We start from the raw sequence: 16,365 nt of genomic DNA, 5'->3' as shown, positions 1-16,365 counted from the left end.
GGAATCAGCACATGTCTCTAGGGCAAAGAATTCCTAGTTGCTTAACTGGCTTTTCCTAGGTTTCCTCCTTCTAGATCCTGGTTCTTCTCCTTCACTGCTTTCTTAGGTCTTTAGTAACTAATGCCATAGGAAGCTTAGTCTACATTATCATTAAATTATAGTTTACCATCACTTGAGACAGCTTTGAATTTCTGATTGTTTTGTTGTTTCTCCAAGTTCATTCTTTTTTAGCCCTCAATAGAATGAATCAAACATAACTTCATTCCTTTAAAATCTCCAGATTTCTTTATTCCTCTTTCTCTGATTGAATAAACCACGACTTCCTGTTTTCTTATCTAGATAATCTGTTTTCTCCTTTCTTTACTCTCAAATCTCTGGGGGTTGGTCATTTAGGTTGCTTCTAGTTTTTCTTGTTACAAACATTGTTTTAATATCCCAGTACATCTCTGTCATTATGTGCATGTTGGGACAATCTTCAGTAATTGAATTGCTAGATTCTGGTATGTTTGTGCATTTTAAATATTAATTAGTAATGTTATACCCTCCATAAAGGAAAAATCAGTCAACACTCCCAGTAATTAAGAGAGGAGCAGTTTTCCTTATATCAGTATTTGCCATCTATTTCCTCTGAATTTTCATTTGCCAATTTTTTTTATCCTAATGTTTCTGTAAAAATTTATTTTATATGTAATCAGGATAATTCTTTGTCTGTTGTAAATAATACAGATACCATCTCTTTGTTGATAGTGTTGTGAAGATTGTTAAACAGAAATTTTAAATTTTGATGCAGTCAGATGTATTATTAGTCATTTTTCATCTTTAATTTAATAAACTCTTCATTCCTTTAAAATCTCCAGATTTCTTTATTCTTCTTTCTCTGATTGAATAAACCAGGACTTCCTGTTTTCTTATCTAGATAATCTGTTTTCTCCTTTCTTTACTCTCAAATCTCTGGGGGTTGGTGTGAGGGTGTGGGGGGAATATGTGTATAGTAGCTCTATTACAATCAGGCAGCGAAAAGGAAGGGTGTTGCATTTGGTTATATTAAAAAAAAAAAATCTAATGCTGATGTTATCCTCATCTGCATTGGATTCAGCAAATGGAGTTGTGTAATACAAGAATAGGTCATTTTCCTGGAAGTGTATTTGCTTAATAAAGGACCTAATAGTATTTCTTTATTTTCTTTAAAAAATAGAGAAAGCATTTCTTGATCCTTTTTTGTTTGCTCCTGTATTTTTGTTTTTCAGGGCTGAACCCTCCCAGGGTTTCTTGAACCCAAACTGAAAAAAATTTAGTAGATATGTCCTATACTGTTCCTGGGAAAATTTGAAAACTACTCTTTGGCATCCTGTGATCATAGAAGTACCTTGTCTAACTATCTTCTTTCCCCCTAATTTATTCCCAGCTTTTGCTAATGTTTTAAGTTAACTTTTATAGAATTTAACTTTTAAGACATAATACTCTTAACTTTTAAAAAAACCGATTTTTCTGGGGTTTAGGCCTAGGTGTTTCAGTTGGTTAAGCATCTGCCTTTGGCTGAGGTTATGATCTCAGAGTCCTGGGATTGAGCCACACATCACGCTTCCCATTCAGGAGGTAGTCTACTTCTCCCTCTTCCTCTGCCCCTCCCCCAGCTCCTTCTCTCTTGCTCTCTTTCTCTCAAATAAAAATGTTTATGTTTTTCTTGGATATTGATACCTCAAGTAGTATAGTGTATAATCCTTTTTGACATTGAGAGGCAATTAAATTTCATTTAATTATTCCTCAGTGAATATTTTTAGTGTTCCTACATATACTTCAATATAAGTACATTATATATTCAGAATAAAACTGAATATGTAAAATATTAATATGTAAAATAGATGGAAATCAAGGCCCAGCAATCCATAGATGTCAGCTGGGCTTGCCTGAGTAAATAGCTTTGAGAGAAATTGGCTATAATAAGATAATTCTAAATGTGCTTATGAGGGATGAGGGATAACTTATTGAAGTTAGGTATACATGGCTGTTGGAGCAACTTTTCACTCCTATATGTTTATGTGTTTGACTGCCTAGGGATGTATAGAGGCAAGGGTTTTAACTGAGACATCACTTTCACAGACAAATTTTCTCTGATTTTGCAGTCTTGATCAGATCAGATATATTTTTTCTTAGCAGGTTGTTCTTAGGCTATGTCATAATTACATTTAAGTGATTATGTGGGGTTTTTTTTTTTTTTAAATGAAATTTTTTCTTTAAGAATACAAGCTCCAGGGCACCTGTCTGGCTCAGTTGGAAGAGCCCATGACTCTTGATCTTATGGTCATGAGTTTGAGTCCCACACTGGGTGTAGAAATTAAGAAAAACAAAGAAAAAAATAATAAGCTCTAAGAAACCAGGTTTCTGATCTCTCTTCCTCGCTGCCCTAATCACAGTGCCTTGCAGGTTCTTTACCTGTAGTAAGTACACAGTCAGTATTTACAGAATGAGGGGTGCCTGGTTGGCTCATTCTATTATGGTCTGACTCGATTTTGGCTAAGATCATAATCTCAGGGTCATGTGATTGAGTCCCAAGTTGGGCTTTGAGCTGGGTGTGGAGCCTGCGTAAGATTCTCTCACTCCTCCCCACTAAAAAAATAGAGACAGAGAGAGAAAGAGCAAGAATTTGGGGTAGGGTAGTCTTGAGTTTATGGAATGTTAGACTTCTCTATAAAAATCTGGTCTGGGACCTTTTCATTATTTGCAGATGTCTCATCTGTTAGTTTTATTATAGCTAATGTATTTTTTTCCATTGCAGATATTTTCTTTTTTTTTTTTTTATCAGTATTTCCTTCAGCATGTGGTCAGTGAAAGTCGATAAATTCAGATTAATCATTTTGAGGAGTTGATTTTAGATTCTGTATAAACACAATTTTGTGTAATTCATTCTAGCAACATAGCAGTTAAATCTTCTAACCACTCTTAAAGGAAAGGGAAAGGGGACACTTGGGTACCTCAGTTGAGTGTACAACTCTTGATTTCAGCTCAGGCGATGATCTCAAAGTTGTGAGATCAAGCCGCTACATCAGGCTCTATACTGAGCATGGACCCTACTGAAGATTTTCTCTCTTCTATCCCTCTGCCCCCCTCCCCACTTGCTGTCTTACACTCTCGTTCTCCAAAAAAAAAAAAAAAAAAAAGGAGAAAGAGAAAGAAGGGATGAGACAATGGAAGGAGATTTATTGCCTAAATATCTTATATGATAAAGACCAGTTCAGGCAGCTTTAAGAGAGTAATTTTTTTAAGACCACAACACTTTTGAGGTTTATAGACACTTCTACCTTAATTGACAGAGAATCTTAACCAGATCTGTGAAGCTATGTTAACACTGGAGCCCTGAAAATTTATTGTGTGTTTTATTTCTCTAGTAATCTTTTTGTCTTTAAAGATTATCAACAAAATAAGAAAATAATAGGAAATCTGCTCCCTAAACCAAAAGTTCACAGAATACATCTTGAGGGGAGTTGTAAGTACTGTAGTAACTAAGAGCTAGTTAGATTTCTTTTGAATGTTGTCATGATTATTCTTATTAGATAACCTACTAAAAATTCAGAATTAGGATGTGGTATAGTTTAAGTTCTGCCTTCCATCATCACTCAGCTATGTAATTTTCTTTTAAACTTACATATCATGTATATATCTATCCTTACTTACACATAAAAAATACTAATACGAAATGACATCACGGTTTTTTATACTTTTTTAAACTTCTTTTATTGAAGTATAGTTGACATACAGTGTTACATTAGTTTTTAGGTCTACAAGAAAGTGACTGGACAATTCTTTACTCATTGCTCAACATGATAAGTGTAATTATCATCTGTCACCATTAAACATTATTACAGTATTATTATGTTCCTTATGCTGTACTTTTCATTCTGATGATTTATTTTAAGAAGCTTGTACTTAGGTATTTTACTACTTAGTCTAAATATTATTCTAAGGATGGTTTGATAAATAACAGAAATTACTTTATTGAAAGCAGATTTAAATGCTTTTTTTTTTCGTTTCTTTTTTCTTTTTTTTTTTTTAAGATTTTATTTTATTTTTTTGACAGACAGAGATCACAAGTAGTGAGAGAGCAGGCAGAGAGAGAGAGGGAGGAAGCAGGCTCCCCACTGAGCAGAGAGCCTGATGCAGGGCTTGATCCCAGGACCTTGGGATCATGACCTCAGTCAAAGGCAGAGGCTTTAACCCACTGAGCCACCCAGGTGCCCCTAAACGTTTTTTCTTTTGGCAACTTTGGCATGTATGTGCTTTTGGTGTCCGGAAATTCCTATTTATTGCTTTAGAATTTAATTTGGGGGATTGATTATGTTTTTCTTGGATCAGTAAAAAGTAGTGGAAACCTATTAAGATTTTAATGCAATTGATAAAAGCAGTAAGTTATTTTTAAGTTCAGAAAAAAATATAGCCACAGTAGAGCATATGGCATATTGAAAAGGAAATAAGATAAAAAATTCCTATTGAAATTGTTTTATTTTCAGATATTAAATGGTTTTGAGTTTAGTACATGTCATTTAAATTTAAATATTTTCTTGAAATTTAGGAAGACAGAAACAGAGAGAACTACCAAAAAGTTAGAAGACATGCTATTGCCAGCCATATTGTTAAGTTCCTAGACAGATAATTATTTACAGTAGCAAGTATGGCTGTCAGATGGACATGCAAATTATAAAACTCCTGTAACACAAAAACTGTTTAGTAAGCAGTAGGAAAAGAACCTATAAGTACAACAAAAGCATTTAGTAGTAACCTTAACAAGATGTCTTGGACCTTTTTTAAGGTTTTGCTGTTGGGTTTCTTTTTTTGTTATGTTTTGTATATACAACTATCTTATTTTAAATTAATTTAGAGCCTAAACACAAACCCTGCTTAGCAGAATGATGCACAGTTCACCTGTGAAAATAAATGAGTAAGGATAGCTAAGAAAAAATATAATATTTTTCTTATCAAATAATAAAATGTATTATAAAACTATACATTTAAGTCATTCTAATATGAGTAAACATATATATATATATATATATATATATATATATATATATATATAGTGGAAAAAATTTAGTCCAGAAATACTGGAGAGAGGAATGACTTCTTAATAAAAAGTACAGTAAATTGATTGTTACTCATTTGGGGAAGGGTACAAAGTACTATTGAATATCATTGGTTAGATTAGGTCAGTTATTTCATGGCTAAAATCAGTGATCATATTTTATTTAATACATGATCTGACTGACCCATGGTATAGTAGGAGTCTAGACGCATAAATTCTGGTTCTAATTTAACTGTTAAGAGTGTCTGTCCTTGGATAAATTACTCTATCTTCCCAGTGGGTTTTTTTTTTTTTTTCCTAGCTAGAAATCGAAACTAGATGAGCAGAGTTCTTAAAAATAATCTTTTTTATGAGCATATCTACATTCAGGATAGTAATTAATAAAATCTTTAAAAGTAGAACAGTTCATATTTAACAAAGATTTCCCTCTTAAATGAATGTTATCTTTCCTGAAACCAGATTAATGTCCTTTAAAATATTTTCTTTCAAAGGGATTTTTAGCTAATCAGATGAGAGCTGAAAACTTGAAGGATGCATCTGTTTTACCTGATTTGTGCCTGAGTCACGCAAATCAGTTGATGATTATGTTGCAAAATCATAGAAAACTGTTGGATATTAAACAGAAATGTACCACTGCCAAACAGGAACTAGCAAATAACCTACATGTCAGACTGAAGTAAGTGATTCTCTTACATCTAATTTTGGATGTTTCAAAGTGACTTTTTTAAATTTCTGCCAAGTAATGGAGTACTTTTTATTGTTATATTGAAATACTTGATTGGTTGATTAACTTGGGATTAGATTATTTTTATAGAGCTTTGTGTCTCAATTTCATTCTGTAGGTGGTGTTGCTTTGTAATGCTTCATGCTGATCAAGATGGAGAGAAATTGCAAGCTTTGCTCCGCCTTGTAATAGAACTGTTAGAAAGAGTCAAAATTGTTGAAGCTCTTAGTACAGTTCCTCAGATGTACTGCATAGCTGTTGTTGAGGTTGTAAGGAGAAAAATGTTCATAAAACACTACAGGGAGGTATGCAAGTTGAATTCTCTTTTCATTGTGTATGAGCCTTAATGAGTTGGTGTATGATTATTAACGTAAGCTTTCCTTCTCTTAGTGGGCTGGTGCTTTAGTCAAAGATGGAAAGCGATTATATGAAGCTGAAAAGTCAAAAAGGGAATCCTTTGGGAAATTATTTAGTAAGTGTTCTTTACTAATTTATTTTTAATGAAAAATGCTATTTTGTCAATATGAATGTGTTGTTATATAGGATCTATGTGATTTAAGTTACCATTGAAATTTGGAGAAATATTCTTTTTAAGGTCTGTAAAGTTGAATCCATTGTTAAAACTTAAATATGAAGAATTGTTAATTTGTTTTTCAAAAACCAGAAATTTTTTTTCCTCTGAAATACAAAGTTGTAAAATTATCATATTGTTAACTTTTTTACACAGGGAAGTCCTTTTTAAGAAATCGTCTGTTTAGGGGATTGGACTCCTGGCCCCCGTCCTTTTGTGTATGTATTAATTTTCTAACTATGACTAAATTTTGTACGTATTCAAACCTTATTTCAGAAGTAGAGATATTTTCAGAAACATAGAGTCTTCTTTTATCAACATAAAAATGTTTTTGGTTTTAAAAGCCATTTGTCATGAAACTTTATTAAAGTATATTCATAGTTTTTGATGAAGAGTTTTCATAACACAGGAGGATAAGACATATTACACTGTTAAGATATTGTTTGGTAGGAGTAGATTGTCTTATTATTTTGTCTTTCTCATTTGCCCTCCTCTCATTCTCTTTATCTTTCCCTTCCCTCATTCTCTCCCCATCCCTGCACTTTCTTTTCCTTTTATCCTCTCCTCTTCTCATTCTCTTCACCACCACCACCACCCTCATTTTATTCTTGTGTTTACTAATCAGAATAAGGTGACTCTTCAGGTGGCCTTCACTGAAATCCTGAAAAATAAATGTGTTTTTAAACCAGGATTACTGGGGACCATTCATTTTATTTCATGAGAAACATTGATTCCATGGGTCAGAGAAGTTTGGGAAATGCTGTAGGCTTTTTGTTTGTTTTCTCTTCAGATGCAGTGCTTAGCTATTAAATGTGTTTCTGTACTGCAGGATTTTTAGGCCTTAAATGTATGAATCTTTTAATATCTAAAAATGAGTGATGTAATAGGGTGTCCCACACTCAAATATCTAGGACCCCCATTTAATGAAGAGCATCTTGACATCTCTAAATCTGCTGAGGTAGTGATTGAAATGATTAGAGTCACATTAAAAGTTGTCTTTCTTGGCAATATTATAAAGAAATGGTAGGACTTACCAGGTAGTTTTTTTTTAAGAAACTGAAATTTACTAAGAGTTTTTTATTTTGGAAAATAAGGAAAGATCAAGTAAAAGGCAAGGAAGGACATATTACATAGGAAAAAACTTTTTACCATATTAAAACACCAAGGCATCCTAATAAATGATAGGAATAGTCATAGAGCTAAGGCCAGAGAGATCTTCATGGTCTTGTTATAAGTTAAAGAAAAATTTAGGAACAACCTATATGCTGGTGAAACAAATGGGTTTCTTTGATGTTGACAGGATACTACCCTATTTTTTTTTAATTTTTTTTTAAGATTTTATTTATTTATTTGACAGAGAGAGAGAGAGATCACAAGTAGGCAGAGAAGCAGGCAGAGAGAGGGGGAAGCAGGACTCTATCCCAGGACTCTGAGATCATGACCTGAGCAGAAGGCAGAGCTTAACCCACTGAGCCACCCAGGTGCCCCACTACCCCATTTTTTAAAAGCTGACGAGAAAGGGAGGAACAGCCACAGTACTTGGATCACCAACAGCTATGATCCCCAGTCATTTAAAACTCAGAAAAATAGTATACCGTGTTGGTCATTGAATAGTTCATTTTTATTTTATCCTATTTCTTAAATGTCAGTAGATTTGTAGCATTTTTGCTTCTTTGTTAATATTGAAATTAATCATAGTAAAAATTTATAAAATTGTACTGTATATTTTTTGGGTTTTGTTTTGTTTCGTTTTTTTATACAGACACAGAAGCCTCGAAAGTTTGACTGTGAACTTCCAGATATTTCATTAAAAGATTTACAGTTTCTTCAATCATTTTGTCCTTCAGAAGTTCAGCCACTCCTCAGGTAAATATCATTAGCATTTTTAACTTTAGTACACTTGATCTTAGCCAAAAGGCTGAGAAAGATTATTTTTAACTTTAGTTATCATTTTAAAATACTTTAATTATTTTGGAGTTGTGGAAAGTAGCACTGATAGTCTCAGGAGATGCCATAATATAGAAATATTTTATGATAGACTGATATGCTGCTTTAAGAAGTTTCTAGGGAACATGCAAATGATCAGAAAATGAAGATAAAGGAAATTAGTGCCTTACATGTAATTAATTTTTTTCTAGTAATTATTCTCACTTTGTGTATAGCGTGGGAGATGTCTGATTCATCACTTCAGTGATTATGTCTTAGGTCTCTTAAGCTATTTTGCTGGTGTTGATTAAAAGGGGATGATGGTACTGTTTTTTGGGGGTTTTGTTTTTGTTTTTGTTTTTTTTACATAGATGGAAATATTGGTTGTAGGCATCCATCTTTTCATTGTGGAATCACAAATCTAATTATATTGCTTTCTGTTCCAGGGTCCCCTTACTTTGTGACTTTGAACCTCTACACCAGCATGTACTTGCTCTGCATAATTTGGTAAAAGCAGCACAAAGTTTGGATGAAATGTCACAGACCATTACAGATCTATTGAGTGAACAAAAGGCAAATTAAGTTCTTTCAAATGATTTGTTTCATTAGCGTAAAATATTTGTTGCTACAGCTCTTTAAGCCTATCCCCTCTCTTTTCCAGGCATCCATGAGTCAGACGTCCCCACAGTCGGCTTCGTCACCAAGGATAGAAAGTGCAACAGGAATTGCAACTACTACCTCACCAAGAACTCCTCCTCCACTCACTGTTCAGGATCCCTTATGTCCTGCAGTATGTCCCTTAGAAGAATTATCTCCAGATAGCATTGATGCACATACATTTGATTTTGAAACTATCCCCCATCCAAACATAGAACAGACTATTCACCAAGTTTCATTAGATTTGGATTCATTAGCAGAAAGCCCTGAATCAGATTTTATGTCTGCCGTAAATGAGTTTGTAATAGAAGAAAATTTGTCATCTCCTAATCCTATAAGTGATCCACAGAGCCCAGAAATGATGGTGGAATCACTTTATTCATCTGTTATCAATGCGATAGACAGTAGAAGGATGCAGGATACAAATGTATGTGGTAAAGAGGATATAGGAGATCATGCTTCTCTAAATATCCAGTTGGAAAAGTGTCGAGTTGTTGCCCAAGACTCACACTTCAGTATACAAACCATCAAGGAAGACCTTTGCCACTTCAGAACATTTGTACAGAAAGAACAGTGTGACTTCTCAAATTCTTTAAAATGTACAGCACTAGAAATAAGAAACATTATTGAAAAAGTAAAATATTCTTTGGAAATAACACTAAATGAAAAACATCAAAGAGAGCTGCAGTCTTTAAAAAGTGAATACGAAGGCAAACTTGATGCACTTATGAAAGAAAGTGAAGAAAATGAAAACAAAATTAAAAAGCTTAAAGGAGACTTGGTATGCCTTGAGGAGGTTTTACAAAATAAAGATAATGAATTTGCTTTGGTTAAACATGAAAAAGAAGCTGTTATCTGCTTGCAAAATGAAAAGGATCAGAAGTTGTTAGAGATGGAAAATATAATGCACACTCAAAATTGTGAAATTAATGAACTGAAACAGTCACGAGAGATAGTGTTAGAAGAATTAAAGAAGCTCCATGTTGAAAATAATGAGAAGATGCAGTTGTTGCGGACAGAACTTCAGTGTTTAGAGCAAAGTCATCTAAAGGAGTTAGAGGACGCTCTGCGTGTCAGGCACACTCAGGAATTTGAGAAAGTTATGGCAGACCATAAAGTGTCTTTGGAGAAACTAAAAAAGGAAAATCAGCAACGAATCGATCAGATACAAGAGTCTCATGCCACAGTTATCCAGGAGAAAGAACAACAGCTACAGGAATTAAAACTGAAGGTTTCAGATTTGTCTGACATGAGATGTAAGTTAGAGGTTGAACTTGCATTGAAGGAAGCAGAAACTGATGAAATAAAAATTTTGCTGGAAGAATGCAGAGCCCAGCAGAAGGAGACCTTAAAATCTCTCCTTGAACAAGAGACAGAAAATTTGAGAACAGAGATAAGTAAACTAAACCAAAGGATTCAGGATAATAATGAAAACTATCAGGTGGGCTTGGCAGAACTAAGAACTTTAATGACAATTGAAAAAGATCAGTGCATTTCAGAGTTAATTAGTAGACATGAAGAAGAATCTGATATGCTTAAAGCTGAATTAAACAATGTAACGTCATTGAATCACCAAGCATTTGAAATAGAAAAAAACCTGAAAGGAGAAATAGCTGAACTGCAGAGTAAATTGGACGCAGAATTGAGTGCTCTTGAAAAACAAAAAGATGAAAAACTCACCCAACAGGAAAAGTATGAAGCCATTATTCAGAAACTTGAGAAAGACAAAGAGAATCTTGTCATGAGCCAGGAACAAGACAGAGAACAGTTAATTCAGAAGCTTAATTGTGAAAAAGAAGAAGCTATTCACACTGCCCTAAAAGAGTTTAAATTGGAGAGAGATGCTGTTGAGAAAGAGTTACTAGAAAAAGTTAAACATCTTGAGAATCAAATAGCAAAGAGGTAAGAATTGCTTTAAAATTTAAAATTAAAATATTGGTGATTCAAATTTTAATTATTTGTATAATCACAGTACCTTGATTTACTTCCTTATCATAGGTCAATATAGTAATTGAGATATTTTTATAAACTACAATCTTTTACTTTATATTCATTGTTTCTTGTAAACATTTAAAAAATAATAGACTGCATAAGCTCATTAGTGGCTTTTAAAAATGGCTGAGAATCTTGGATTTTCAGAGAAATTATTTTTTGAAAATTTCATATGTTTTGGGCTTCTTTCTTTTTAATTCATTAATTTTCCTTTTTTGGTTTGATGTTTTAACCTAATTTCTTCTGTTGAAAATTACTCTTTACCATTCCTTTTAAATAGCATATGTGTGAAAGATAATAGTTTCATCTGAGTAGTGCTCACTTATTAAAGAGTAAATTCCAAATTGACTAAGTGTTTCTTCACTGTTAGTCCCTTGATATTACAATTTCGGTCATTTCTTCTGTGGTTCAAAAGATAATGTCTTTAAATTCCAGGTTTTATACAGTGATGGTTTTTTGTTTTTTGTTTTTTGGGTTTTTTTGCATTTTTAATATTGTGACTGATATTACTACCTTTTGATCAGTATTTCTGCTCTTTAAACTTCATTGATGGGCTTTATGGCCTAATGACTAACTTCTAGACCATTATCAATTAGTTCTGTCATTAATTCTTCTCAGTGAATATATTTGTAGGTTTGAATACCTTATATACTTTAACCTATTTCTTGCCTCATCACTTTTATAATATCTTGTGATATACTCTGCTGTGTACTTTTCATATACTGGCATTCAGTTAAACCTCCCACTCTGTTTTGAAAGCAAGAACTCTTCATGTATTCTGGGCAGATTGGAGGGTTTAATACAAATGTTTAGAGAGCTGGGGGAGCTAAGATTAAGGGAATGACTGCTGAAAATCAGGAAAGCTCTGGGTGAAATATCAGGAAAATAGATGCTAAAGTACCCATCAAAGCTGAGAGTTATTCATGGCTCACTGGAAAATTGCTGTAGCAACCAAGAATCTCTTCAGAGCCCCAGTAATGTGGCTCAGTCTGCAACACAAAAGGGTAGTTCTCAGTTACTTGACAGGAAGCTCCTCTGAAATTTCATCAGGGTGCACCAAGCTTTCGTGCTCTCCAATCTTGTACATATTCTTTTTACTGGCAAACTTGCAGTTACAAGGGGATTCTGGGAAATGCACATTTCTGCAGTACAGTACAGATGAGACTCTAAAAGAGGGATGAGAGTGATGGATGGATGGATGATGACAGTCCAGTACTGTATATACCCCATTTCCAACCCAAGGGTCCTTCTTTTTTCATTTACCCATACTGAACTTCCAAGTAAAGACACTTAAAATGTCATTCTTTTGGACATGATTCAGCTTGTGTCTTTCATATCTCCTCAGTCTCACCTCTTCCAAAGGAGTTATTCTTCCAAATAACTTATGTCATTGCAGCCATCCTAGAACTCTGTTCATTTTTCTTTCTGTACAGACACAGTCTCTGTTTGATATTCTGTAGGTTAAATACTGAAATACAGGTTTAATTACAATTGTCACAATACTTACTACATATTGAGATACCAAGAGAAGGTATAAGGATAAAAAAAGAAATTCATCCTTATGTATAGACCTAATCGTGGTAGTCTTTATTTCTATAACTAGTCTCATAACCCTAGTAGGTATTTACAGCTTCCTTCTATTTTATTACCTTAGACATTACCTCAGCTGACTTTACTTGACCAGAAGAGACTGCCAATAATGATTCCTCCTGTAATACAGTCACTGTAGTTTCTCATTTGACTGTTTATCAGTGGACATGGAAGTGCCAGGAGATACCCTAGAAAAGCTTCTGACTTCCAGGCATATTCCTCTGCCTTACTGTTTAGGGACAACTGTTTCTCATTGATAATTAAGTTAAATATCAATATATAACTGCAGCTTCCTTCTTTTTGTGTTGATTCAGTGCTGTGATGAGCCGTATGTATCCCTGTGGTAGCTTAAGCTTCCAGGTGAGTGGGACCCTGGTGGTATCTCCTGGTAAAGGAATTCTTCTTGGAGAAACCAAACTGGCACAATCCAAAGTTGTAGGGATGAGAAGCAAAATTTTTGCTGTTGGCTTATTGGAATAATAGTTATTACAATTTTTTTTTCTTGTATTAAATCTTTATTTAAATTCTAGTTAGTTTAACATATGTGTTATTTCAGTTTTTATCATTGGTTCTCCAACCTATATATTCTAACTGTGGGAGAATTAGTTTCACATAGTAATAATCTGATTCAGGGTATGTTCTGCATTCTCTGCTCTAGCCATTCAAAATGACAGGGTACCTGAGTGGCTCATTCGGTTAAGGTCTAACTCTTGATCTCAGCTCAGGTCTTGATCTCAGGATCATGAGTTCAAGCCCTGCATTGGGCTCTACAGTGGGTAGGGAACCCATCTGGTACTGTAATGAATTTTTAATGTTTTGATCCACAGTTTTATCAAACTGGCTGTTTAGTGATTGGCATTTGTGGTAAGATAAGTGATTTCCATGGGTATGTAGCTATAGCTACATACGTTTCACTGTACAATGTAATTCCATGTTTAGAAGCAATTCTAGTAGAATATCATAGCAGTGAATAAGCCTTTTTTGTATGTTCAGGAATGGTAATTTTTGCAGAAATACTGTGGGCATGGAAAGTAATTCTATATGGAGAATAATAGACTGTTAATTGTGAAGATAGATTACTGTTCTCTTTGATAGAAGCAGTCCACTGTAATCAACATGCCACCAGGTAGCTGGCTGGTTTCCCAGAGGAGCACTACAATATCAGGGGGCTCAACTGCTAGTTACTAAATACATAGAAGTTCATATTGCTGAGCCTATATGTAACCTCACTTCCTGCCTCAGTTGTTCCTCAGCCTTTTGAATAGGACTGATTGATAATCTAGAATGTTCAGGTTGCCCATCTGATTAAGAGGTTCCTCACAGTCAGACATAATATATTCAGAGAACTTACATATCCTATACATTTCAAGAGGCTGGTCCTTATTTCTTTTCCAGAAATCTTCCCACCAGATTTCAGTCTAGTTTCTTTAAAGTCTCTCACTATCCACCCAAAGGCTGGCCAGTCTCCATGAATCACTGCAAATCTTTGCCTCGGACCATTTGTCCTCTTTAGTAACTTTAGGTACACTGCTTAACATATTGCCAGTGAGAAGATTCCCCTTCACTACTATTCTTTAGAACCATTTCTCAGTGGGGCTCTAATACCTCAACTATACTTTTGAATAGTGTCAGTATATTTTACAGAATCATGATAAAACCAAGCCTGCCAGGTTTTTTTTTTTCACTCAGTCAATGTCAGAATTGTGGTGGAGAGAAAGGAGGCAGTGTAGCAGGAGAAGGCCCCTTGGGAACCTGAAACCTCTTCATCTGTTTATGCCATACTTGTGCCATAATTTGTTTGATCTCATGTATGCCATATCTAACTTGTGATAGTATATTGCCGTGTATACCCAACTTTATGGTTTCATGACCTACACAGCATTACCTTATGATGGATAGCTCAGGACACAGTACCTTGGGAGACCATGGTCAGTCTTTCAGTCTCTGCGGACCCAGAGGCAAGCTACTTTACAACAGAAAAATAGTTATGGGGGCGCCTGGTGGCTCAGTGGGTTAAGCCTCTGCCTTTGGCTCAGGTCATGATCTCAGGGTTCTGGGATAGAGCCCCACATCAGGTTCTCTGCTCGGCAGGTAGCCTGCTTCCCCCTCTCTCTCTGCCTGCCTCTCTGCCTACTTGTGATCTCTCTGTCGAATAAATAAAATCTTAAAAAAAAAAAAAAGAAAAATTAGTTATGCACTTCAAAATTCTAAGGGTTTCAACTGTGATTCTCCTATATGACTTGTCAAAAGTTCTATACGTTATTAATTTCCGCTACAGACACTTCAAACATCTTCTGGGAGATGTGGGTCAAAGGGCAAAGCAACTTGCATGTTGCCCTGGACCTTACACAGAATAGGGAATTATTTCATTAATGAGTCTGAGCAGCACACCCAGTGGTACTGTACATTTTGCCTCCAAAATTCAGAGATGATCACCTACAATGTAGTTAGTCCCTTCACCTTAGAGGGGACATCTCATATGATTGGACCACTGAATACTAAGAAATTTCACTGTACTGACAAGCTCCTGAATTTTCATGGTCATTATTGCTCATCCTCTGGCACTCCTTTGTCGTCACCTGGTAGCTGAGGTACTTGCTACTTCCTATTTACTCGGCCTAAGGAGCATAAATGCCATAAGTGTATTGGATTAATATGATACCTTTTCCCCGCCTCCTCTCAGATTAGTATTGATATTTTGAGGAATAGCATGAAGACCAGTATCCCTACCAACTAGATTTTTCTTAATTTGTATTTTTTTTTTTTTATTTTTTTTTTTAAAGATTTTGTTTTATTTATTTGACAGAGAGAAATCACAAGTAGACGGAGAGGCAGGCAGAGAGAGAGAGAGAGAGAAGCAGGCTCCCTGCTGAGCAGAGAGCCCGATGCGGGCCTCGATCCCAGGACCCTGAGATCATGACCCGAGCCGAAGGCAGCGGCCTAACCTACTGAGCCACCTTAATTTCTTTTCAGTGTTCCGAAATTCATTGTTTATGCACCACACCCAGTGCTCCATGCAATACGTGCCCTCCATAACACCCCCAACCAGGCTCACCCAACCTCCTCCCCCCTCCAAAACCCTCAGATTATTTTTCAGAGTCCACAGTCTCTCATGGTTTGTCTACCCCTCTAATTTCCCCCAACTCCCTTCTTCTCTCCAGCTCCCCATGTCCTCTGTGTTATTCCTTATGCTCCACAAATAAGCGAAACCATAATTGACTCTCTCTGCTTGATTTATTTCACTCAGCATAATCTTTTGTTGATACAAAAGTTGGATATTCATCCTTTCTGATGGAGGCGTATATATTCCATAGTATATATGGACCACATCTTCTTTATCCATTCGTCCATTTAAGGGCATCTTGGTTATTTCCACAGTTTGGAGACTGGCCATTGCTGCTATAAACATTGGGGTACAGATGGTCCTTTTCACTACCTCTGTATCTTTGGGGTAAATACTCAGTAATGCAATTGCAGGGTCATAGGGAAGCTCTATTTTTACTTTCTTAAGGAATCTCCACACTGTTTTCCAAAGTGGCTACACTAACTTGCATTCCCACCAACAGTGTACAAGGGTTCCCTTTTCTCCACATCCTCTCCAACACATTTCATTTACGGTCTTGTTAATTTTGGCCATTCTAACTGGTATAAGGTGGTTTTGATTTGAATCTCCCTGATGGCCAGTGATGATGAACATTTTTTCATGTGTCTGTTAGCCGTTTGTATGTCCTCATTAGAGAAGTATCTGTTCATGTCTTCTGCCCATTTTTTGACATGATTATCTGTTTTGTGTGCATTGAATACTGGATTTTAACAGAGAACTAGAGAACT

At 35.2% G+C, this 16,365-nt stretch overlaps 1 protein-coding gene across 5 annotated transcripts in view; it reads left to right on the top strand.

The window, feature by feature from the left end:
- RB1CC1 (RB1 inducible coiled-coil 1) overlaps positions 1-16,365 on the top strand; it is a 100,826-nt gene that overhangs the window by 39,236 nt on the left and 45,225 nt on the right. For all 5 annotated transcript variants that reach the window (XM_032315528.1, XM_032315527.1, XM_032315524.1 and 2 more), the window contains 7 exons: positions 5,566-5,750; positions 5,917-6,103; positions 6,189-6,270; positions 6,526-6,587; positions 8,132-8,235; positions 8,742-8,868; positions 8,957-10,854. In XM_032315528.1, the coding sequence (XP_032171419.1) occupies positions 5,566-5,750; positions 5,917-6,103; positions 6,189-6,270; positions 6,526-6,587; positions 8,132-8,235; positions 8,742-8,868; positions 8,957-10,854 (2,645 nt within the window). The remainder of the gene's footprint in view (positions 1-5,565; positions 5,751-5,916; positions 6,104-6,188; positions 6,271-6,525; positions 6,588-8,131; positions 8,236-8,741; positions 8,869-8,956; positions 10,855-16,365) is intronic.

Source organism: Mustela erminea, chromosome 16 (assembly GCF_009829155.1).
Source record: "Mustela erminea isolate mMusErm1 chromosome 16, mMusErm1.Pri, whole genome shotgun sequence".
In the NCBI taxonomy this organism is placed as follows: Eukaryota; Metazoa; Chordata; class Mammalia; order Carnivora; family Mustelidae; genus Mustela; species Mustela erminea.
Note: the sequence above shows the minus strand (reverse complement) of the source record. Positions and strands in the feature narration are given on the sequence as shown.